The sequence below is a fragment of the Carassius auratus genome, chromosome 17 (genome assembly GCF_003368295.1).
Source record: "Carassius auratus strain Wakin chromosome 17, ASM336829v1, whole genome shotgun sequence".
In the NCBI taxonomy this organism is placed as follows: domain Eukaryota; kingdom Metazoa; phylum Chordata; class Actinopteri; order Cypriniformes; family Cyprinidae; genus Carassius; species Carassius auratus.
In genome coordinates, this window is record NC_039259.1 from 6,998,713 (window position 1) to 7,025,057 (window position 26,345).

General features: G+C 38.6%; 2 protein-coding genes across 2 annotated transcripts in view; one reads left to right on the forward strand and one right to left on the reverse strand.

Moving 5' to 3' along the window:
• The first annotated feature begins 2,199 nt into the window (after positions 1–2,199).
• LOC113117078 (neuroglobin) lies at positions 2,200–7,003 on the forward strand. The gene is made up of 5 exons (XM_026285481.1): positions 2,200–2,486; positions 2,701–2,934; positions 3,917–4,025; positions 5,194–5,313; positions 5,477–7,003. Exons 2-5 carry the CDS (start codon positions 2,837–2,839, stop codon positions 5,627–5,629), a joined length of 480 nt encoding a protein of 159 aa, XP_026141266.1. The 5' UTR covers positions 2,200–2,486; positions 2,701–2,836; the 3' UTR covers positions 5,630–7,003.
• Positions 7,004–15,739: 8,736 nt separating this feature from the next.
• Positions 15,740–26,345, reverse strand: part of LOC113117079 (calcium permeable stress-gated cation channel 1-like) — a 59,495-nt gene continuing 48,889 nt past the window's right edge. The window contains 4 exon segments of the mRNA XM_026285482.1: positions 15,740–19,431; positions 19,648–19,722; positions 21,573–21,688; positions 23,817–23,984. Of these exon segments, the coding sequence (XP_026141267.1) occupies positions 19,207–19,431; positions 19,648–19,722; positions 21,573–21,688; positions 23,817–23,984 (584 nt within the window). The 3' untranslated portion in view covers positions 15,740–19,206.

Consider the following 26,345-nt stretch of genomic DNA (forward strand, 5'->3'; position numbering starts at 1 on the left):
TCGAGGACCTTTCCCCTATTTGCAGGAATACAATAAACACCACAATTTTATAAAAGCGGACTAGTAAATAGATGAGTTTACACATTCAGCGTGATCCCAGTCAACCTCTGTAGTCCCATTTAGGCACGGGGTAATTCTATTTCAAGACATGTAAATGTTTAAGAAAATCACGAGTATGGTATATCTGATGTATTTTATGCGCTAAAATAAAACATGAAAAATATATTGAGCTTGTGCTAACCAAAAAACAACAACAACCACAATTAAAAAACATTGATTTCAGAAACAATGGAATCAGAAGTTCAAAAAACTTTAAACTGTAATTCTAAGGATGCATTGTTTGTAGCTTACAGTAAAGGGTACTTAAAAGAGTCTCATTCTCCAGTGATGACTATTCAAAAGTAGCTATGTATTCTGATGATATATATATATATATATATATATATATATATATGTTGAGGTAATGTTATCATACTAAGACATTTCTTTTTTTATATCTGTTAAATATGTGGATACCATAAAGCTGACTGACAAAACTGAGTGTCTGTCTGGTCTGTTTCATGCACACACATCACTCAAGTCGTTTAGGGAGGACAGAACGCTGCGTTTGAGTGACAGCTTCTATCTTCAGCTTTAAGTGTCTGATAACTGAAAGTTCAAGCGCTCCTGCGAGGTCGCCATGGCAACTGGGCTCTCTCCTGTCACACTATCTTCAAGTGACACAACCGAATGTCCCTTAGACTGATAACATGAAAGATATAGCTCTGAATCAGGTTGGACTTAAGATGCTAATTATTCATGGAATCCATGCAAATACATTTGTTCTTCTACATGTAATCATGAAAAAAACATAATAAAATAAATAGGGAATGACTAAGATTTTTCAAGAATGATCCTGTTAAGCTGGACGAAGCTGAATGAGTTTAATTGAACTTAAATGCACAGGTTACAACATTATGATTTCAAAATTTCTATTCCTTCCATTCATAATATGTTCAAGTTCAAGGCATGTCAAATTGTCGACTAAAAATGTCAAAATAAAGTTTCTTCCATAGTTATCTGACATCATACTGTAACTTTACACAACCATTTGAAAGTTTGATAAGATTCTTAATATTTTTGTAAGAACTTTCCCACCAAGTCTCTATAAGATGATCAAAAATACAGTAAAAATAGCAATATTTTGAAATATGAATTACAATTTAAAATAACTTTATTATTACTTTATTATTATTATTACAACATATTTTACTATCTTTGAAGCCTGCGATGGAAAGCTACATTTTCATCATCTTTATTCAAGTCTTCAGTGTCACATGATCTTTCAAAAATCATTCTAATATAATTATTCAGTGCTCAAGAAACCTACACAAAACAGAAGAGCAGCATTTATTTGAAAGAACTGTTTGTGACGTTCTTAATGTCTTAACTGTCTTAATCCTTGCTGAATTAAAGTATTAATTTCATAAGAGAGAGAGAAGAAAAATCTACTAACCCTAGTTTGAACAGTAGTTTATGTTCAGTATACAACATTCTTATAAATAACCATTGAGAAACGTTATATAGATATACTAGATACATTATAGGTTTCTTAATTTCTTCTGATGGATTTGGTACTACATACAGTAACACGCAAGTAAACATATTGTTTTAAAAATAAAACGAAATAACTTTTTCACGAAACTTGAAATAAATGTAATCTGTTTTTTAAAGAATGAAGAGAAGTTTTTAAGCAGAATACAGTGACGCAGTTGACCTAACTCTGTGAGTATGAATACCAAACTCATGCAGGACGCCTTGCCATTATTCAAAAGCACAAGAACTTTAAGTATTTATGTTCTTTCACTCATCTACAAAACAGTATATTCAGATTACTGTCGTTCTCCTTGAATGTGTTCTTTGATTATGTATGCATACAGAAGTGCCTGAAGGTGTTGTTATTTTGTTGAAGGCCAGACTCTCACCTGTAGGAGGAGCTATGGCTCGTAACGTGCTATTAGTAGAAGCAGCGGAGATTAGAGATATTTCCATTCTGTCCTTAATTTCTGTCCATATGAGCACGCGAGGGTTAGAGCATTCAGGACAGTTACAGTGTGATTGAACAAAAACATAACACACATTCAAATATTTGTAAGTTACTGGTCTTTGTTGAAATGCATGAGATTGTCAATAAGGTTTCCTCATCCTAGTTTGCATGCACATCAAGCAGCATCTATGAGGTTGCATGCAGCAGAGAGGGGAGAGGGAGCAGATAGAGGGAGAGATAAAGCGAGAGAAAGTGAGTGTTTGCATGTGTGTGAGAGAGCGGGGGGAGCAAAGAGGAAAAGAGAGAGAGTGAGACAAAGAAAGAGAGAGAGAGAGCAAACACAAGGATAGCAGGCTTGACATATACATATACGCAGTGAACAAACAGAAATCCTAATGCCAGAGAAAGACAGACGAAGGCATTGAGAGAAGAAGGTCACCTCTAGAGCAGTGGATGAACGGTACGTCAGCTTCACTCTGTTTAAAGTCAGGGCTAAGTTAGGTTTCTTGAGTGTATGAAGCATCTGCTGGAAAGCATTTGCAGCAAAATGTATTTCAGTGCATTGCAAATAGATTGTAAATTTTAAGTATTTGAACCTGTAGACCGTCATGCAAACTCCTCTGACAAGTCTTATTTGTCCTTGGGAAATGATATGCAATGTTGGCACTTCACAGGGGGGTCATACCGGAAGACTGAACTCTGGAAGTCTGGAAATGGGAATTCGGGAGGTCCTACTTTAAACAGAAGAAGATATTTTGATGCCACACCAGTGAAAGACGACCACGGAACACAGCATTACTGAGAGTCACAATGGAGAAACTCTCTGAAAAAGATAAAGGTCTGATCCGGGACAGCTGGGAGAGTCTGGGGAAGAACAAGGTGCCACATGGAATTGTTATGTTCACGAGGTAATATATCAAGTCTCAATGCACGCTGGCTAAAACTGTTTTGTAGCAAGGGATAGTGCTATTTAATTTAGTCTGCATGTTTATTTAGAAAGTTGCAAGCAGAGCTGTGCGGATCATATACACATACACTGCATTTGTGGGACAGATGCATTTGTCCAAAATAGGAATTTAATAAAATAATTGTATTCAGCAATGAATAATGCATTTAAAATAATAACTATTTTTAAAGTAAATACATTTTTAGAATTTTTAAGCAAATAAATAGCACTTAATCATGCAATAACTGACAATATATGAACAATGCATTTAAAATAATAACTATTTTTTTAAGTAAATAAATTTTTAGAATTTTTAAGCAAATAAATAGCACTTAATCATGCAATAATTGACAATATATGAACAATGCATTTAAAATAATGAACTATTTTTTAAAGTAAGTACATTTTTAGAATTTTTAAGCAAATAAATAGTTCTTAGTCATGCGATAATTGACAATTAAAATGTGTCCTTGCATTCCATGACTACAGATTGTACTTATCATGAAGGTATAGCAATTGAATAAACAAACTAAAGCGTGATGTCTTTAAATCCATCAAACATTCTCCATCAGTCTCCCACTCTCTGTTTCTCTAACTGTAGCTCAGTAAGGGGCTTGACTTGTTGCTTGGCGACAGGGAGCAGCAAGATCATTTTCATCAGAATCACCTTCTAAAAAGAAAGATGCTACCAAGTATCACTTTCCTGAGTATTGCTTTTCAAACTCGGTATAAAGGATAAAAGTGGCTTTATTTGAAAGAAAATGAGATTTAAGCTACAAAGGAAAAAGGATGTGAATTGTTCTGTTAATCATCAAATTGCTTAAATTGCCTAATTTAATTGTCCTTCTTGTTAAGGAAATGTGAAATAAGCAATTGTGGTTGAAGATCCATGTCAGTGAACTGCCTTGTAGTGCTGCCTGATTAAATGTAACATTTCTTGTTAGGTTATTTGAGCTGGATCCAGCACTTCTTACTCTCTTCAGCTACAGCACAAACTGTGGGGATGCACCTGAATGTCTCTCCAGCCCAGAGTTCCTCGAGCACGTCACCAAGGTGAGGTCAGAGGTCAACTGTACAACTGGTGGAGTAAAAGTGCAGGAACCTACTTTTGGGCAGTTTCTCAATACATTTTCTTAAGCGATCTTGTGTCCTTGTGTTTTCGCTCTACATCATTATTAACTGCCAATGTTCAATTCTAATAACCCCCCCCCCCCAAAAAAAAACCTAAGTAAATGTGTCAATTATTGTGCATTAAATTGTGGTAGTACTTAAAATGTGTTGGGGCGCTCAGTTGAGCAACAAGCATATGCATCATATGCAAAATTTGCTTTGACTGGCCAAGGAGCTCTGAAAGAGGCCATATGATTGACAGGTAAAGCAACCAATCAAGTTTTGTTTGGTGCCATTCAATGTTTTGGGGTGTGAAAATGTCCCGACAATAACAGATCCTTTTGTAAAACTCTTGGACATATTTGAAAGAGTCTATGCCGCAAACTTTACATATTTCATATACTTTTGCAAATCTAGCATTTAGTTGATCCTGAAAAGCATTGATTGTCACAGTTGTAAACAAAACGCCTTTGTTGCTCCATGAGGGGGTTTGGAGTCACGGCGTCTTTGTTTCCAGGCAGAACACACGTCTCATGAAAGAATTCAACCAATCAGATGGTGGACGTGACGAGACAAGGCAGGACCAGTCTTCATGAGAGTGCAAGGCTGTTCTTTGCTTTTGTAGAACTTAGAAACAGTCTTGGTGTGGCATTGTTGGTAAAGTAGTTGATAGGCCGGTAACTGAAAAGTCCCTCACAATGAGTAAAGGATATATCTAGATGGAGATTTTAATACTCATCCTCCACCTGCAGCAAACTTGCCTGAAAGCTGCATTTGCTCCCATTATATGTCAAAAGTTATGCTTTGATCTGTTTGGTTGTTGCTCATAGAGCCACATGGTTCATTTAGAACCAGAGTGTCCAATCCTGTCCTGGAGGACCCTGTTCCTGCAGAGTTTAGCTCTAACCCCAAATAAACACACCTAGCAAGACATTCAAACAGTTGTGTTGGAACAGGATGAAGCTAAACTCTGCAGGCTGGGGATTTACCAGATTTTTGGACACCCCTGATTTAGGCCATAATGACTCTTTCTTTTGACTAACTTTGACCCAACTTCTGAGTTTATAGCCATGTAAACCCAGCTCAAGACCGACTGTATACATTTGTCCAGGTGATGTTAGTGATCGATGCAGCTGTGAGCCATCTTGATGACCTACATACATTGGAGGACTTCTTGTTGAATCTGGGCAGGAAGCACCAGGCAGTTGGGGTGAAGACTCAATCCTTTACTGTGAGTACACTATGCCAACATGGTTTAGTTATGGTGGCTGAAATTAAATCCATAACACTCAAGCGTCAAAGATGACAGTGAGATTGACAGTGATCTTCAGGAGAGTCACAGTGATTTTCCAGACCATTGATTGATTGACTGGGTTCTTTCACATGTTCCCTAGGTGGTTGGAGAGTCCCTGCTTTATATGCTTCAGTCCAGCCTTGGTTCGGCTTACACGACACCGCTGCGCCAGGCTTGGCTCAATATGTACAGCATCGTGGTATCAGCCATGACCAGAGGCTGGGCCAAGAATGGCGAACATAAGTCCAACTGAGAAGGAGTTAGACGTGAGATTCACACTGGAACACCCTTGAGGTCACAAACGAACTTCTACACAAACTAAGAGTGAGGGGCTTGAATATGGGACCACCACTGGGAAAATCAGTTCATTTGGTTCACTGAATGGTCCTAACTTTGGTAGCTTGGTCTAACTGCGAACTGAGATTGTAGATAACGAAGCCTATGAGGTTGAAGTAGGCTTATTAAGAGTGCAGGACATAGATAGTTTATGGTTGAAACTTCAAAAGCAAAATTAGCTTTGTACATATAGTAATGGCTAAATGTATTTCCTTCAACTATCTTAAATGTTTTGATGTTTCATGTGAGCGTAAAACAGATTTTACCATGCCCATGTGAGCTTGGTCAACTTGAAAAAAGTTTTATTCTGAAGCCTCTTGGAATCAATTTAGATGACGGCCTTTAAAGCCACAACAATTTAACCCTAAATTACACAGAATTAATACTGCTGCCTGTGTGATGTGTAGTTTAAGTTTACTGTAAGTTTAGTGATGTTCACTGCGCATGAACATAGTAGTATTTGGCAATATGGTCCAAATGATAGTATCAAAGACAATAAGCAATCAGTAGGCATGATTTTTTTGACACCATCCAAATGTTCATGTGAAATGTTGTTTGCCATATTTTTCAACCGTTAACAGTATTTCTGGCGATGAAAGTAAATGACGAGAACTGTTACATCTGAAATAGCTTTTGGGATTTTTAGACTGTTAATTCATAAACCTGTGCCATGTCATAAGTTTACATTTCCATTGTATGGGATTACACGCGACGCACTCTACTCCAAGACTTACTTACGAAAGACTTGTGTAGACTGTTACTTCACGTACAGTGACTGTTATATCATAGTGACTAGATGATTTGTTCACCTATTTACAGTTGTAGATAGTCAAAAAGTCTTTATGCTAACTGACTCCAGTGGGTGTTAGCCATTAATAAGAATTTTATTTCACAATTTTTGTTAGCAATTTTTGTGAGTAATATTTTTAAAAAATAGTAAATTGCATTCGTTGGCTTATTACAACCTTGTAAGTTAAGAACAAACACACTCTTATCTAAGATAAGAATATTTGTTCCCATAATAATGAGCTATAGAAAAATGTTCAAAGCGATGATAACCTTTTTGCTGCTATTCAATAGCTTTGTAGAAATGTTGTCCTCTTTATATAAGAGATATTTCTACATTTAAATGGTTCAGGCCAAGTATTTCAAAGTGCGTAGGACTGTCACAGATATTGAAACTGCGGGTATGTTACATTTTACATGTTACTTTATATGACAATACCTACTAGCCTTTTCTGTATATTTATGTGTATGTGGAATGATTATTTATTTTTATGTATTGCTCAATGGTGCACTATTTTACTTTTTGTGTAATATATATATATATATATATATATATATATATATATATATATATATATATACATATATATATATAATACATATATATATTTCTCTCTCTCTTTGAGACTGTCCTCTTTTTCTGAATATGTATGTACCACCTAATGGCTTTCCAATAACCTCTAAGATGTCTATCTTTATGGAATGACTAGCTTATTAGTATTGAGAATCTTTTATGAAGATGCAATGTTTACAAAATTTTCAAATGATAGTTTTTGTTTATTGACCATTGAAGTGTCATGTGTGTGTAGTGTTTTCTTCTGTGCTTTTTCTCTTGATATTCTGTGACTGAATTGTCTCAATGTCTACCTCACTGAAGCAGCTGATATTAAACAGCGATGTTATGACCTGGCTCCTCAGTAACCAAAAAGTTATATTTCAATTACACTGTACATCCTTATTCCTCAGCCAGTCACCAATCAAACTAGAATCAGGATCAGTCAAGGCTCTATGTAAACATGTGTTGGAAGCTTATTTGTAATAAAGGACAGAAATAAAGAAAATCTTGCATATGGGTCTTTGCTGGAAATGAGTGCATGGAGATTCCATTTCAATATATTTGATCTCTCTATAAATCTCCTTGTCATATTTATAATATTAGAAGTCGATCTCAGCATACAGTGGCATATATTTAATTTGGAAAAAAGATAACTGCTGAACTTCATTAGCTTTAAGAGACATAGTGACATTTTTACATGGCTAATTCTAAATGACCCTGAATCCTAAATATGTATAGTTTCAGCCTTGCTATGACTAAAATTTATTATGCTATTTATTTATCGTAATGACCCCAAGTCCAACCCGTAAAAATTATTTCTACCATTGTTAATAAGTTTGGAAGTCATATTTTTATAATCACAATAAACAGTTTACTTTGACCCTATATTGTATGTTTATTTTTGTAGGGTTAAGTCTAATAATGGTCTTGCACATATCATTGCACTATGCTATATTATTTGCAGTCTGTATACAGTTTTGTACACATAACAGAGTTGAACCATTGATAGGGCCAGTATGTGAAAAAACTGTAAACATTATGAAAACCTGATATAAACCTGAAGAGAAACCTTGGTTTATTTCAAACCAAGGTTTCTCTTAGCTCATGTGATTGAAAAAAGTGTTCCCTTACTACCCTTTATTTTGAAATCGGAAAATTTCACAGAATAACAATGTTAAATAAACAGTATTCTTCTGAAAATGCATAAATCAATAAATTAAAATAAAGACATTTAAAAGGATAGCTCACCCAAAAATTATGATTCTGGCATTAATTTCTCACCCTCAGGGCCTTCATTCATCTTCAGAACACAAATGAAGATATTTTTTGATGAAATCCGAGAGCTTTCTGACCTCTTCTGACATGTTTAAGGCCCAGAAAGGTAGTAAGGACATTGTGAAAATAGTCCATGTGACATCCGTAGTTCAACCTTAACTTAGTGAAGCTACGAGAATACTTTTTGTGTGCAAAGAATACAAAAATAATTGCAGTCTATGCAGGATCAGAAAGCTCTCGGATTTCATCAAATATTTCTTAATTAGTGTTCTGAAGATGAACGAAGGTCTTAAGGGTTTGGAATGACATGAGGGTGAGTAATTAATGACAGAATTTTCATTTTTGAGTGAACTAACCCTTTAAGGGACGATTCAGGTCAAATTCAAATGTCCTTTTTTCTTTTACAGAGTTAAATCTAAACCAATGCATGAAACAAATTTCAATTAAATCCCATTAGTTATATCAACTGTAAGTCTTGAGGACACGGTTTCTTGAAGATGATCCTTATATAACACTGGCACACTGGCTTGAAGAAAAAAGAAACAGCATTTGTCTTATGTTATTCTTCACAATGTCCCAGTTCCAATAATCAGAAGGTTATGAAGAAATACTGTTTACGCCTTTGCACTCTCTGATGTGACACTGTCAGAGTAGATGAGACGGAGCAAAACTCCAGAAGCGAGAGCTGCTCACTGGCTTTGTGGATTCAATTACACTGCATCATTGTAAATGTCTTGAAGGCTGACTGTCAAGCCTAAGCATATTCTGCCTCACATATAAGAAGCAAAAACTGTGCCTCCAAAAATATCAGCATCTATCCACCACTGCTATATAACACCATTTGAGTCTTTTTTTTATTTTATTTAATAGGCTCCTCTTTGAAATGCATATGATTCCAGATTTATAATTAATTGTGAATATTTCTAAGAATACCAAAGAATAGAAGCCACAAACACTTGTACTATATCTGCCCTAAAAGCTAAATAAAGTGTAAAATCGAGAGACAGTGGGAGAGTGGGAGAGAGACGGAGATAAAAAGGCGCAATAATAATAAAAACAATAAAAACAATACAGACTAGAGATCATTATTTTTAGAAAGTCTGCAATGTGTTGGAAGCAGGGCATTGGAAATTACCATGACAACCATGACAAGCAGCGTGAGAGAGTGTGTGGAGGGTTTGTATTTTGAGACTCAGAGAGGACCAGAGAGTGCTGGACTGTGGCTTTGGGATCTGCATTCAGTTCACACATGTTCACATGGTTCTGGTTTACTATCAATTTCAAAATGATTCGCTTGACTCTACACTAACTTCATGTCATTTGGCTAATTTAAATGTATATTTATGTTAAAATAGTCTAAGAGTAGAGTAATAGATCACCCAAATATTATGAAAAAATTATGCGGTAATGCGAATGATATATGATATAAGGTGATATAAGAGTTGGCAGAGGGAAGGAGTTTCAGCGACAACAAAAGGATCGGTCTGTTGCTCACACAAAGCTGTCTTATGTTGTCAGAGGGTTTGGAAATAGCACACAAGTTCTATGAAGCTTCTCCAAACTTCTCGTGCTAGAACCCACGGAGACAGAATCTCAAGACCCACCAAAAACACTTTGAAGAAATCCTATTTAGTTCTCTCTTTCTCTCTGTTATTTTACTTGTGTTATTACATTGGGTAAGCCTGCTAATAAATGTGTATTATCAAAAGGATATATACAGATTAAGATAATAGCATAAATATAGCTAAGAGATAAAATCATTTATAGATTGATAATATATTTTTACTTTCTTGGTGGTGCATCAAGTGCAGGCTAAAGGCTTTTTTAAATAAATGATGCATTGGCATCAAACCTACAATTCAGTGATCATATCAAGAGAGTCATCTGTTGATTCAGTAGATGCTCCGACAGAATCGGTGCAGCTCAACGCTGTCATAAATCAAAAGTTGAGAAAAAGGCAACCAGCTTCAGGAGATTTTTGAGTTTTCAGTTTATACAACAAATATTTAAGAGACCTCAAAAATCTCCTACAAAAGAGAGTTGAGAAAACTCAGAAATATCCTGAAGCTGGTTGCCTTAATCTTGTAAGTTTTGTAAACTTTAGATTTTTTTTTACAGTGAACAATGTAATGAAAGGTTTTCCTTTGCATTTTTGAAAAGTTTACTGTACCAACAACAATCATTTAAAAAAAGATCTAGTGACTAAACGACTCAATTCACTGTGTTATCTATACCAGGCCAGTAGTTGGCGATGTCATTTTGTAAAGAAACACTATGTGCTTCCTCACATACCTATAGGCTGAACATGCAATCATTCGTTATGTTGTCATTGTCATGTGACCTGTGACTTCACTGCCATTCACAAATCATCTCCTGTGGACTAAAAGTGAAGCGTCCATTAGATGTGCACTGTGGAATCTCACCGGAAATAAAAGCTCATCCAGGGACTTTTTGCCTACTGTATTATGAATACTGTGAATTTAGACTCATAATATTCACACACTGTTTTTCACCTACTATGTATGCAATTTATTATACTATATGCAATGTAGGATGCACTGCCTCATGTTAGCAATATGTAATATACACTATGAGTAAATACCCAAATATGTAAATGGCCTCAAACAAAAGAGATGTTTTACGCATTCACAAATCACTAGTTGGTCATAAAAACCACTGGTATGATCTACTTGATGAGACTTTTTAATCTTTGAGTAAATTGGCCGTTCAGCACTGTGTGGTAACCAAGATCAAAGTTTGAACCGAGCATTCCAAATTTGAAAAGCTAACTGTAACAGTTGTGGATTACTGTAGGTTCAGTAGCTGTGTGGTTCGTTCCACACCTTCCACGAGGGGTTGGTGGCACCTTACTGTACATGTCAGTCTCTGGTGTTGATGTTCCCTCTTCTAATGAGAGTCCTTCTGTGACACAGCCTCTGCCAAAGTCTTCACACCTCTCCTCGACATCTCCACTAGTTCCCCTCAGGATCCCACTAATGACAGGAAATACAAGACTGCACGCAGTAAGCGGTCAGATGGTTATCAAATACTCTCTGCACATTTAAAGTTGCAGTGGTGTGTTTGCCAAGAAAACTGCAGCAGACTGTAACAGTAATTCCCAGAAAGAGTTCACACCACACACTTATGCCAAAATTTCAAAGCAGTGCGGCTCGACATATCTGGGACGAAACGAAAATTACACTACTTTTAAAGCTATTAAGGGGGACAGATCATTGGGTTTTCTTGTTCTTTTTAAATAAAATAGCTTGATGTAGCCTACTATGTAGAAATACTTTGTGAAGACATACTCACAAAGCAAGGCTTTCCTCCTAGTCCATTTGAACAATTTATGGAAATTGGGCTGCTAAAGTTGAGCATTCACAATAAATCATAATCATCATAATTATGACGTCACAACCATGACCATGTTAACATATGACCATTTATTTATTATTTGCAAAATATATGGTAGGCTAGCAAATGCTAGGATAATTATACAAAAAGTTAACTATGTAAAGCGATTCATGAATTAAAAGGGTGAGCAAACAAATAATGTACAAATATAGCCCTAATAAGTTAATGTAATAATAATAATAATATACAAATATTAAATTAAATGTTAAATGTTATAAAAATATCTAATCCACCTCAGATAATCACAGGTTGCTATGGTCAAGCAGGTTTGTATACACATTAAACTCATGGCCATGAGAAAAATAAGTTCTTCCCTCAACATAAGAAGTCGTGTTCCCACGAGTTAATATGACTTTCCCATTAATAATAATTAATCTTGGCCACAACATATTATCACGTTCCCACAAGTTAGTATAATTGTGGCCACGACAAAACTAATTGAACTGACCATGACACCTCCTGGGCACCGTAGATGACTTTTTCTTTCATGGTACATAAAATTAAATTATTTCTTCAGAATATAGCTGACATGAGGGCCTGTAAATAATGACTAATGTAAAACTGGTAGTGAATGTTGACTATAGTACAATTGGTCAAGCATAATAGTGCAAAAAAGAAAGATTAACTTGATCAAGATTCATGTGCTAATAAAATGCAAACATTCTAACATAACAGCTTGTTTCATAATAAATCAAGCTGTTCAGATGCACATGCACAGCAGGGGAGACAAACACAGGTAGCAGTCAAATAGGGAAAACAGTGGCAGTTCTATTCCAAGCATATGGCACAGAGGAGGAGAAAGCAGCGTGCTCTGTTCCCAGGGGTATTCACCTCCTGAAGACTGTCTGCTCAGGAAGGTTGCTTAGGAGACAGAAGGAAAATGTCAAGCTAATTTTTTTCCTCCTGTATTGACATCTGCAACTGCGACAAGTGTATTGCTTTCTCCGCTGCTCCCATAAGTGGAGCACATCACTGATGAAACATGGTCTTATTTTGGTCCCATTTTTGCAACATGGATGATTTTTTTAACATCATATATTGAGAAAGAAGTCATTTAGAATTTTGTATCATTTCTGCACTGTCTCTACATTTCTAAGTTTATATGTCACCTGAACCTTTTGTCATTTCAGCTTGACTACTGATCACATGACCTTCACAATTTGTAATTCTAATGGTACTCATTTGGATAAGATTAAGGGCAGTTCATGGAAGACCTTTATTTCAATGGGAGTTGAATGACTACAGCTGATAATGAAACAAAGTAAATAAGAGATTAACAACAAAAATTTGAAGATATGCTAAGTGGCAACAATTAGCTTTGGTGCAAATGAATCGAAGAGAAACACAAACGTGAAACATTAGCTCAATTGGTAGAGCATTGTGCTATCAAGCACAAGGTTGGGGGTTCAATTCCCCAGTAACATAAGATAGGTTAAAAAATTGATAACCTGCATGCACTGTAAGTCGCTTTGGATAAAAGCGTCTTCTAAATGCATAAGTTTAATATTATATTAAGTAGTCTATGTAAATGGCACATTTTGTATTCTTTTTGCTACTTCAGGTGCTGTTTATGTGTCATATTTGCAGCATAAAATATAATATTTAGTATTTATATGTGTCATCTGAACAATAGTGCAAACCCTTGATTTTACTATCATTTAAACTGGTAATTTTCCACCTCTCTATAGCAATACACACTCACACACATAAATAATTAGGTTGACTGTGCAGAGCCAGGCCAAACTGTGGTAATTAGTATGCAGACTCACGTCTCTTCACAGCCTGGCATTAGAGAGGTGAGCTGTGGCATACACTCAGCCACATTTGATGCCTCCAACATATTAATCACCACAACCATCAGGGAATTTTCACCCCCCTGAATGGTAAACATCGGTGTGATTAATCCCGAAAAGTCCTTGCAAAGGCAAGTTGTGCTATTATCTCCACACAGGATCATTTGAACTTTTCGACCTATTGCAGTTACCGTATGTAAGTTACTGAGTAATTATATGTATCTATCTATCTATCTATCTATCTATCTATCTATCTATAGATAGATAGATATCTATCATCACTTGGTAAGCCATTTTTATCTGACTGTGTGCATGGACACATGGTTGGGTCGGTGTCCTTGCAAAAGCACATCTCAGCTCATGCATACAGACCAGAAGTGGCACAAACAAACAGGCCAGTATAAAATCATAGAATGTTTTTTGTCTCCCGGTTGTTACTTCTGGAAAAATGTTTAGAATTTCAGATGAATCCACATTTTGGCCTTCCGTCAGATATCCCTGCCAGTTCTGCAAAAGAAAGGAAAATAATAGCTGAGACAAAAACCGCTGAATAGCCTAAATTAACCAAAGACTGCTTGTGGATGGACATTCACAGCGATTCAAAGGGCAAATCAATTAAATATCAAAATATCTTTCATTTTTATGGGTTTATTTCCTATTTCCACAAGCATCTGATGGTGGGACACATCTAATTCCATTTATCACGTCTACTCAACCTATGGAACTTTCCACATAGACATGGAAACTTCCATAACTGAGGTCCTGGAATATACTGTAACTTAATTCCTTTCTGGTAACCTACTGTTGTGGTCTTTATAACAAGTCTAAGGAACAGATATTTACTGGGGAAGAAATCATGAATTTTAAGAGGCTATGTCTAGAAGCTCAGTGAAGCAGAACATCAGAGTCCACATTTTATCCGGCCCCTTATGACTGATGTGCATGTCCTACTTTTTGGAAGCGATTCTCATGTGCGGCTTCAGTTGTTGTGCTGCTGTGGTGTCTCATAACACACACACACACACATATGCACACATAACACATGGTAATGACATCTAGTGTGCAGGGAAGACATAATTGGCAGTTTTCAAGTGTTGACAAGTCAAGTGACCGCTGGCTATCTTCTGGTACGGCAGGAGATTTAATTAAGTGGCGACATTTCATTTTCTGAGTCTGAAGAACACTTATAGGAAACATGTTTTGGAGAGTGCAGCACGAAACTAATTTTTATTTTTTCAATAAAACTTTTTGTGATTGCCTATGACAACATCTAGTGCATTGGGATTGGCTGAATACTTCAAGCGTGTGACAGAAATGTTACAGATTCTGATGCTGTCCAATAGAGCGACAAGACGACAAACACATTACACACGTGATTTGATTGATTTCTAGTCGTATCCTCTTTTGGAAGGCCAAGTGTCCATTCGGTTGGCAGCAACCACATGTAACAACCCCGGGCTGGAATTGGCTACATTCACGTTAAAAGCCGATCTGGCGATCCACAGTGCAAAGCGAATGTATTTCCTCAGCAACCAGCACAGATCAGCTCCAGGCACGACAGAGTGGATATCGTCCTCTTTTGGAAGGTCAAACAACGTAGTTTCGCTTTCACAGTAAAACACACAGCATCTATACGACAAAGTGGTGGCTGCAACAACGACAATACTACAAGGAGAATAAAAATTATGCCTTCTTTCTTTGCGTAAAGACCTGGCCAGCGAATCTTCCCACATGGTGATGTGATGATGGGGGGGTGTTAGAACGAGCTGTTTTAGGGCGGTGTGGATGAGTCTTAACTTTTATAAAGAATATCTCTTTGGATTTGAGACTTTAGTCTTCGAAACTTTACAGATCTTCTTTATGCACCAAATGCTTGTAACACTACAAAGAAAAAGGAAACATTTAAATTGCATTAAAATCCCTTTAATGTAGATTTTATGACTATTTCACTAGTTCACGCTTACATATAATTAGCTGAGGTATGGTATGCGTATTTGGCGTGCTGTCCGGGGAAGGGCTCCGAGCTCGGGAATGGCCCGAAACTAGAGTACCCCCGCTTCCCCGTCTATTTATAAAGTCAACTCAAAGTGAGGAGATGGGGTGGAGGAGGGATGCTTAAAAACCGTCAATGGATAGAGGTAAGTCAGCGATATTTATACCATGCGATTGAATACTTGATTATGGTCCACCTGTGTTGATTAGGCTAAGTATCTGACGCGCTCCTCCCGAATCTTGTTAATAAATTACATTTAAATCTTTCTACTTGAAAATTTCAAGTTTAATTCAGTGTGTTACTTGACTTAAAGGGAACTTAAAGTTCACCCAAAAAATGAAAATTCTGTCATTAATTACTAACCCTAATGTTGTTCAAAAGCAGTAGAAACTTTGTTCATCTTCAGAACACAAATTTAAGATATTTTTGAGGAAAACGGAGAGCTTTGAAAGCAGAGGAATGCACACACAATTCATCGTAGTACTCTCACGAAAGTGTCAAAGACTGTCATGTAAGAGAATACATTTTTGAATAATTTTAATTATGCCTTTACTACCTTTCTGGTCCTCAAATGTGGTAGTGGCATTGCTGTCTATTCAGGGTAAAAAAATATCTTAATTTGTGATCCGAAGATGAACAAAGGTCTTATGGGTTTGGAACAACAAAAGGGTGAGTAATTGATGACAGAATTTCGCTTTTACTAGCGTAAAAATAATTTCAACACCAAATGTTTATCAGTGTAGCACAAACAGTGCAGGACTAGTTAGGGTAGGGATTTGTTTAAACATATAGAATGATGAAATAGAGACACTACTTAACAGCATAAAGTTTTTGTCAATTTAATTTTATACCCTTACGCCCTGTGCTGCTGCAATGTAAAAATGTGCAGCAATTTACTGTCATAAGCGCCCTGTCACATGACATGACACCTCAAGCCACATTCTGTAAACCAATACTGAATAAGTTGTATACATCGACAGCTTGCGAATACAAACAGAACAAAAATAAATATCAAAAAGTATCTCAAAAGAGCAGTATATCAGGTACAGTAGGTATTGAAGACTTGAGTGTTTGCATATGTTTGTGTATATCATAGATACTGTGAAGCCAATGATAATCAGTGTGAATTCGATGCGATTGGAATGCAATTGTTTACTGTTGAACTGTATAGACAGAAACACTTTTCACATAAGTATTCAGGCGCAAATATTTGGTCAATGCATTTGCCTTGTTGAATATGTTTAGTGTGCTAGGAATTAACTTGCTCAAACTGCTGCTTCGCCATGACAGTGGTTGACCTGAAAGACTAAAAATGACTGTAGAAGTCAACATGCAATGCAGATTTTAGCATTTTTATAAATAGTGGTCCGACACATTTCAGAAATCAAAATCAACAACTTAGCGAGAATCATTTGCGTACTTGCACAGAGTATGTTTTGAGGCTAAGTCAGTTTAAAACTTAGGAATCTCTCACCTGTTTGATTCATTGGTGGAATGGGCTTTAGAATCTAGCTTCTTTGTTTTATCTTGCTCTGTAGTCCATGCAGCATATTGCAGGTCATGCTGGATTGTCAGACATAACTTTTTTCTGTTTACTTCTTAAAATCTGTTTCTTCAAGGCACAGCAAGAGAGCACGGTACAAATCACAACTCATTTACATTCAGTAAAGAAAACCCTCCACCCACCCCTTCCCTTCCAGCCCTAGAACCACTAGCAGCAAAGACAAAGAATACAAAATTTACTAAGAAAATGAAAGTGTTACAGAAGCCAGAGCAACACTTAATGGATCTAAAGACAGCTGCAGGCTGGTTTGAGCATGTAACAGAGTTAAACAACATGCAGTTGGAGACTGGAATTGAAGACTTGTGTGTAGGATCAGCCAATGACTTGCCATTTTCAGTTTGTCATAAGACTTCCTGTAAATAATTTTACAAACATATTTCATGGATTTGATTATTTTTCTAATTCTAATCTCAATGCCAAGCTCCATCAGCAACTTCAACTCATCCCTTAGTTTGTAAAAAGTAATAAACATACAATAAAAGTCAATAGCCTTAGTCAATTGGACCAGAATAGATGCTAAAATACATGATGTTTCAATTCTAAAACCACAAAATGTAAATGTTATCATGAAAAACCGCTTAGCTTAGCAAATTTAGATCTTAAATTTTCCTCTTTTGGATAATGTAAACCTAAAATGACTTACAGTTAAAATAAAACACTTTTATATTAATACACAGAGCTCTAGACGGTGACTAAAATGCGCAGCAACAATGTAAAGATAAGCTGTGAAAGGCTTCGCGCTCAAATGTGGTTTTGTCAGACAATCCTTAGAAAGTGTGCTAATATTGCATGCATTTATGGCGCAAATAGTAACATACAAGTGAAAAAAAATTGACTAAATACGAATACTAAAACAAATCATAGTTTATATAACTCATAGTTTATAATAACTGGTATTAAATCCTGAAGTAGGAAGGTATGAACTCAATGACTTAAGTGATTCTGAACATATACTGTAGGAATTACATAATTTGTTGGCCAAAAAAGACAATGCTTATTTCTGGAAGTCAGTGGCTATTTATTTGCCTGGAGCATTAATATAAATGGTTTTTCGAGCTTTAATCTTTCTGTAATGCTCCATAGACCATATTGTAAGTGCGTTACTGTAGAAACTGAGCGAGTTAAATTTATGCCAACAAAGCTTAAGGCTTTTTGATCATCCCTTTAACATCTCATTTTTTTCCCCCCAACAAACTGATTGTTTTTGCAGATATTGTTTTTTTTTCCAGTTCATTACGTAAGAACTAAATTAGACTTTATATAAGTGACTGAAAACCTCACTTTCGAATGTCCTCATATCTCTACCACAGACCAAACAACTGACTGAACTTAACGGGAAAGAAAAAAACAAACAAATTATGGAATGAGTGCCTCATTGACTTTGAAATCTACTGTAGTGCCAATTGACTGCAGTATGCACAACACGACTGCTATTGTCACTGCAAAACAAACAATACCTGGGAGTGACTGACTCTGATGCACACTGCAATAGATGTTGAGGGTGTTAATGACAGTAATAATAATCTAATAATAGTAATGCACTCTTTGCATAATGTTGCACAATTACGTACCATTGCTAAAATACAAGTACTGAATAAAAATAACAGTAATAAGCACAAACTGCAACATCAGCAAAAGGATTAATAATAAGCAAATAAGATTTGGATGTCTCAACTTTTTGGAGCTATACAACGTGACTATGCATTAAAAAAAGTACATCGAAACATCTGTTGAAATACAATGTTCCAAGCCTCAGTCAACCAAACCACCAGACACCCATTAACATCATTAGAGAGAAAAGAAAAATACAGAAGGAAGTAGAAAGCATAGTCAGAGCAAGAGAAGTGGCTGGCCTCTTTCTTCGACAGATCTTTGCTTTTATCCACTTCAGATACCTCTTTGAAAGCTCATCAAAGTCCTCCATGTCAGTGAATTCCCAACAAGCTTTTTGAAGCTGCATGGATGTCTGCAATTTGTTGTCTTTTACTGGTAAATGGAGCTTGTAGAGGAAACAAGAGGAAACATTTTGCAGCATAGTGCCTCTTTATCAGCCACTAGCTAAGATAAAGCATGGGGCTTGAGCGTTAGCGAGTGGGAAATGGGGAAAGGTTGGTCACTGGAAACCCACAGGACTGTCCATGAGAGGGCTCGGGCAGCTGGGATCTGGCTCATCCTTGAGTTCAGTCTCCAAAGTTTCCTCCAGGTCCTTCTCCTCCACCCCTTCGGGGTCACGCACTGAGCTCTGGCTGTTCCCCATGGTGCCGTAGCTCTGGTGGGCTGGAGAAGGCATGGGAGTCAGGCCCAGCTCTGGCTCCAGCAAGACGGAGGCTATAAAAAGCTGAGGAAGGAAAGAACGAGAGGTGAGTAGGTGGACAACAAGAGTGTCATTATCTTAAGAGCTTCTTTTTTTGATTATGCAACATGTGAAGTGCCTTTGACACTGTGAGTGGACGCCTTAGAGGAGATGAGAGGAGAGAGACAAATTAATTTCATAAAGAGGATTTGAAATGAGAGTGTGATGAATGAAATGAGCTGTGACAGGATGAGCAGGTACATTAGCTGTGGCTGTGGTGGAAACGGTGCTTCTTTCCGCATCAGTGAAGCCTCCTTCTGTCGTCTGATCGGACATCTGCAACAAAACAAAAAAAGCAATCAGTTTTAACTGCCTGAAGATATTATTATTTTCCAACAATTAAATCTCAATTGAATTTATTTTCAAAGCCCATCTAAAATAATATAATTCCAGTGTTATCAAGGCTGCACTGTTGACAAATGCATCTAGTTCTCATAAACTTTCCTGTTTTTAAAATGTAACTTTGTTAATGTATGATTTGGGGGTATTCAAGAATGAAACAAATAAGCAACCTGTCCTCCAACCAATACGCTCGTATAGGTCTTTGTCCAAATCCCTGAAATACGACCCATCAGAGCGTATACTACAATTGCACCCCTATTGGCAAAAGGTCGTTTTCATATTAATGTTTCGTGTAGCTCAGTTGGTAGATTATTGTGTTATACCTTGATATGTAATCATGCTATCATGGGTTTGATCCCAGGGAACAGACATACACGAAAATGTATATGCTCAATAAATCATAATTTAGCATGATTTCTGTGAGGGTTAGGTTTAGGGGGTTAGGTATGGTCATTCGAACAAATAAGCCACCTAGTAAAATATGTAGGAAATACTGTGAGATCGGTGTAAAAAGCCCACACCATTGCATTTAAATAAATGTGCATTTTGATTGGTAATGGCGTTATACGTCATTTCATAACGACAGACGCAACGTGATTCTGTTATTATTTTTATGCCCACTAGAGGGCACTTAACTTTAAAACGTAAAATATAGGTCGTAATAAGGTGCTTGCACAAACGACCTATATGGTCGTTTTTTGTTGGAGGACAGGCTCCCTGGGAATCACTGGATGCTAATAGGTGTTATTGCACGGCTCTGTGGAATACTTGGTTCTGATTGGTCAGTCGCGACATTCCAAGGTATGTTATCCCTGGAAAACAACCTGTAAAAGCTAATAACACCGGTTCATCCGGGTAACAGCAGTCGACGCTGTGCTCTTGCTTGAACAATTTTTTTTTCTTGTTGGAAGCTTTGTGTTTGTTTAGCTAAATATTAAAACTCGAAACAAAATGGTGTGCAATTATTTCATTATGTCATCCTGGTATCGCGGACTCGCTCTCGGTTCATACAAACCCTGCTGCCATTTTGCTACGATTGTTTTGTACGCTGTAATGGATTATAAGAGAACTAACAAACTGGTAAGGTTTTAAAACATTTTCATCTTAATTATTTTATTACCTTAATTATTTTGTGGTGAAATGCCATGTAATATGTGGTTTGACTGCACCGTTTCACTTAAATGTCCATTTAGTTTAAATTTGTTGCTTGCTCGCAACTGCTGTCTTCACAGAAGCTTTGCGTTCAAATGTTTCAACTCAAATCAATATTTCGCGTCTAATTATTTACTTATGTGGCAAGTAGCCATTTAATAAGCGTGCTCCGCTTCGCGTCAGAGTCCCAATCACCCGGTCGGGGTTTATTCTGCGAGAACAACTGGCTGGATGTATATTATCCCTCACATATAAATCATTCAGCAATGAAGCAAGTGACATCTTTTTCAATGGGTCATTGTATCATTCACCCAACCGATTCATTTAAAAGCACAGATTTATTTAGTAACAAAACACCACTTTGTGCTGAATGCACAATGTTAATGTTGTGTCAATTTTCATGGAATAAAGCAAAAGCAGACAATATCCTCAATATTGTGTCTAAAATTTGTTTAACTGTTGTATAGAATCAATATAACAACAATATAACTGCTCATTGTATCTAATTATATAATATAAATGTAATATGCCCCCATGTCCTTGTTAATCTCTGAAAATTAAAAGGTGTTAAACTGTCATAATAATAATGTCACAATGCAACAGTGCATCAAGATCAAGGTTTGATCGCTGACCTGATAGCTTGTTGATCTGTCGGGTCGTAGTTTTTTCAGACAGAAGCCAAAGCAGGAGAAGGCAATACAGCACAAGAGAGTTATGAAAGTGAACAGAGTGACGGGCTGCACTGGACCTGCACAAGAGATAAACCATCAGGTTTTGTTTTTATATGGGACAGAACAGGAGACCTGATCTTGTGGTCTTGGTCTTAAGATCTCTCAAGACCACATAAACATGGCCTCGGACTGGGTCTGGGTCTCATTACTAGTCTCTTGGTTTGGGTCTGGTTTCGGAAATGTATTTTTTATATGTACTTAGACAAGACCACAGTATTGTACAGTACTGCAATTTCCAACAACAAAAAAATTACCTCAGGTCAGCAAAGTATCTTTACCATTACAGAGATTTTGCAAGGATTTTTTGACTCTAATTAGCAACTGTCAAAGTGGCTTAGCATTAGAATTTATGCTGTTATAATTTCCACATTTTCTCCATTCTAGTTCATTGTAAATGGTCAGTCTGAATCTGAGCATTGGTGCTTAGATATTGGTCTGGATCTAGGCCTGGAGTGGTCTAGTCTTGTTCCAAGCTGAGGTCTTAAGGGGTCTGGTCTGGGTCTTGGAGTGACTTCTTGACTCCAAGTGAACATGTATTCTACAGTAGAACGTGAACACATGCACATGTCGGCATCAGAGTATTTGTGACCCTGGGCCACAAAACCAGTCTTAAGTCACTGGGCTATATTTGTAGCAATTGCCAAAAAAAAAAAAAAAATCATTGTATGGATCAAAATGATCGATTTTTCTTTTATGCCAAAAATCATTAGGATATTAAGGAAAGATCATGTTCCATGAAGATATTTTGTAATTTCCTACTGTAAATATATCAATGCTTAATTTTTGATTAGTAATATGAGTTGCTAAGAATTCATCTCTTCAAAGGTGATTTTCTTTATATTTAGATTTTAATGGACCCTCAGATTCCAGATTTTCAAATAGTTGTATCTTAGCCAAATATTGTCTGATCCTAATAAATCATAAATCAATGGAAAGCCTATTCATTCAGCCTTCAGATGACGTATACATCTCAATTTGGAAAAATTGACACTTAAAGTGTTACTCCACCCAAAATTGTTTATAGCCCCATTTTGACAAATCTGAGCTGTACGCAGATGGTGTATACTCTGCGCTGCGCCCATGCACTGTTTGCTTTCAAACCAAAGCGTAAATTCATGTAAAATAACGTATCCTTGTGGCATGGCCGATACTGAAGAGCATACGCCATCTGCGTACAGCTAGGATTTGCCAAAATGTTGCTACATTTATTTGGAGAGACACAGAGGAGAGGAGATGTTGAATAAAGTTGTTAATTTAGTTTTCTTTGTGTACAAAAAGTATTGTCGTCTCTTCATATCGTTACGGTTGAACCACTGATGGCAGATGGACTATTCTGATGATGCTTTTTAATACTTTTCTGGACCTTGACACTGTTATTTATTTGGCAGTCTATGGGACAGTCTCAAGCCTACTTGGTTTTATCCAAAATATCTTAAATTGTTTTCCAAAGATGAACAAAGCTTTGACATGTTTGGAACGAAATGGGGGTAAGTGATTAATGACTAAATTTTCATTTTGGGATGGAGTATCCCTTTTAGACTGGTTTTTCAGGTCAAGGGTCACATTTGGTTTTCATCCATAATCTATGCAGTCATTCTATTAATGTATTAATTAATCTGAGAGGAAAGCCTTGGATTTATTTGGCACATTATCAAAAAAAAAAAAAGTACAAAAGATGTCACTGGGGCCATAACTTTTCCAATAGGTACCCTTTAGATACAAAGGTGTATCTTTTGAAAAGGTATCGACCAAGTGCAGCATTGTTGTTGTTCTTCATTTGGTCTGGTTATATTTTTAACAAATAATTTTTTTAATGCATGTACAAACTGGTGCTTTCAGAATTTTAGAGAAAATAACAGATTCTACTACAGTATCTGAAAATTTGTCCAGCCAGACATACTCAAGACCAACTGGAAACTCGTAAGACAGAGAATGGAAAAATAGATAGGTAGTGTATTTATTGCCAATTCTTGTGCCTGGCAGTCACTATGAACAGCTGTTTAATGGAAAAGAGCAGTGTGCATATTCTTGAAACATTCTTCTTTAGTGTACCACAGAAAAAACAACAGTGTTTAGAATGACATGAATGTGAATAAATCATAACAACACAGTTATATTAGGCATGCCATTTCTGTGTGAATCTACCCAGTCTGAGCACCGAGAAGAACAGCAGCCAGAACATGCAGAGAATGGGTGCCACCACCACTTGACTGATGGCGGCCGAATGGATCCGCTGGCTGAGCTTTGTGGGTAGATAGGCGTAGTAGATATTATAGCGATCTACCATGTGCTTCAGTACAAGGTACAGCAACCCTGCGAAATGAACAGAGCTGGAGTTACCAAATAATCTTTGATCTTTCTAAATTACAGTGTCCTTTTTAAAAGTGCTTTTCCGATGGCTCAGCAGCAATGCTTTGCAGGTAAAGTCATTTTGTATGAAGTTTTCCTGACCTTGTATGCTACTGCACAGGTATAATATTTATATATTTACCTGTTTACCTAGACTACACGTGAGTGCAAGTTGCCAAATTAATTCAGAACTAAGTGAAAAATCATGATGATGGATGTCAGTCTATAGTAAATAAACAGTCATGGTGTCACAGTGTCTGGGTTGTTGTTCCCCGGGGTTCCACTAGATGTCCTCCTTCTCACGGTGCCTGTCCCAGATCACTTCCTGTTCCCTTATATGGTCACCTTCCTCCTTGTTACCTGATTGATTGTTCACCCCACCTGTCTCCTGTTTCCCAATTATCCTTCTGTGTATAAATACCCAGTCTGTCTTAGTCTATGTCACGGAGTCCTTGTCTGATGTCATTGTGTTTCAGGTCCATCAGTCTTGCTTTGTCTTACCCTATGTGTCTCATTCTCTCGTTCCACCAGACTTCCTCTACCTTTCCGTTCTTCCGAGTTCCCCGTTTCATCCGGTTCCCTTTTTGTTTGATTTGTCTCTCATGACTGTTTATTTTGTATTTACCCCTCTGTTTAAATAAAACCCTTACCTGCATTTGGATCTACCCTCTCTTTGTGTTTTTCCCCAATACCTATCGTGACAGAAGGACTCCGTCATGCCTAGATCCAGCGGTGTGGGATTTCGAATCGGTTCCCCAGCCACCATGGAGGAACGGAGGGGGAGATACCAGAACTTAATCACCCTTCATCAAGAGGGAAGTGAGGTGGGTGGCCTGGCGCAATTGTTTTGGACTATGGCAGTCGGGCTAGGTTACAATGATGCAGCACTAAAGGATTTATTTAATAATTGCCTGGATGATCCTTTACCTTCATGGGAGATGAAGGGGTTAGAGATACTGGACTTTTGGGGGTTTACCAATTACCTGCACCATCGTGCCCAGTGGGATGCAACAACCACACCAGAGTGTCCAGACAAGGCTGCCAGCTCAGCCCCACAGCACAAGATGGGCGCCAGCCCAACCCCACAGCACAGGATGGCCGCCAACCCAGCCCCACAACCCAAGATGGCCACCAGCCCAGCTCCACAGCCCAAGATGGTCGCCAACCTAGCGTCACAGCCCAAGATGGCCGCCAGCCCAGCACCACAGCACAAGATGGCCGACTCAACGCCACCGACTCCCCATCGTAGAGGGCGGAGGAGGAGACAGGCAGCTGCTGTTCCCGAGGCGGAGCCCGAGGCAGTTCCCGAGGCGGTGCCCGAGGCTGTTCCCGAGGCGGTGCCCGATGCAGTTCCCGAGGCGGAGCCCGATGCAGTTCCCGAGGCGGTGCCCGATGCAGTTCCCGAGGCGGTGCCCGATGCTGTTTCCGAGGCGGTGCCCGATGCAGTTCCCGAGGCGGTGCCCGAGGCGGTGCCCGATGCTGTTTCCGAGGCGGTGCCCGATGCAGTTCCCGAGGCGGAGCCCGATGCAGTTCCCGAGGCGGTGCCCGATGCAGTTCCCGAGGCGGTGCCCGATGCTGTTTCCGAGGCGGTGCCCGATGCAGTTCCCGAGGCGGTGCCCGATGCAGTTCCCGAGGCGGAGCCCGATGCAGTTCCCGAGGCGGTGCCCGATGCTGTTCCCGAGGCCGAGGTCGTTCCCGAGGTGGTGCCCGATGCTGTTCCCGAGGCGAAGCCCGATGCAGTTCCCGAGGCGGTGCCCGATGCAGTTCCCGAGGCGGTGCCCGATGCTGTTCCCGAGGCGGTGCCCGATGCTGTTTCCGAGGCGGTGCCCGATGCAGTTCCCGAGGCGGAGCCCGATGCAGTTCCCGAGGCGGAGCCCGATGCAGTTCCCGAGGCGGTGCCCGATGCTGTTTCCGAGGCGGTGCCCGATGCAGTTCCCGAGGCGGAGCCCGATGCAGTTCCCGAGGCGGTGCCCGATGCAGTTCCCGAGGCGAAGCCCGATGCAGTTCCCGATGCAGTTCCCGAGGCGGTGCCCGATGCTGTTTCCGAGGCGGTGCCCTATGCAGTTCCCGAGGCGGAGCCCGATGCAGTTCCCGAGGCGGTGCTCGATGCAGTTCCCGAGGCGGTGCTCGATGCAGTTCCCGAGGCGGTGCCCGATGCAGTTTCCGAGGCGGTGCCCGATGCAGTTCCCGAGGCGGTGCCCGATGCTGTTCCCGAGGCGGAGCCCGATGCTGTTCCCGAGGCGGAGCCCGATGCAGTTCCCGAGGCGGTGCCCGATGCTGTTCCCGAGGCCGAGGCCGAGGCAGTTCCCGAGGCGGAGCCCGATG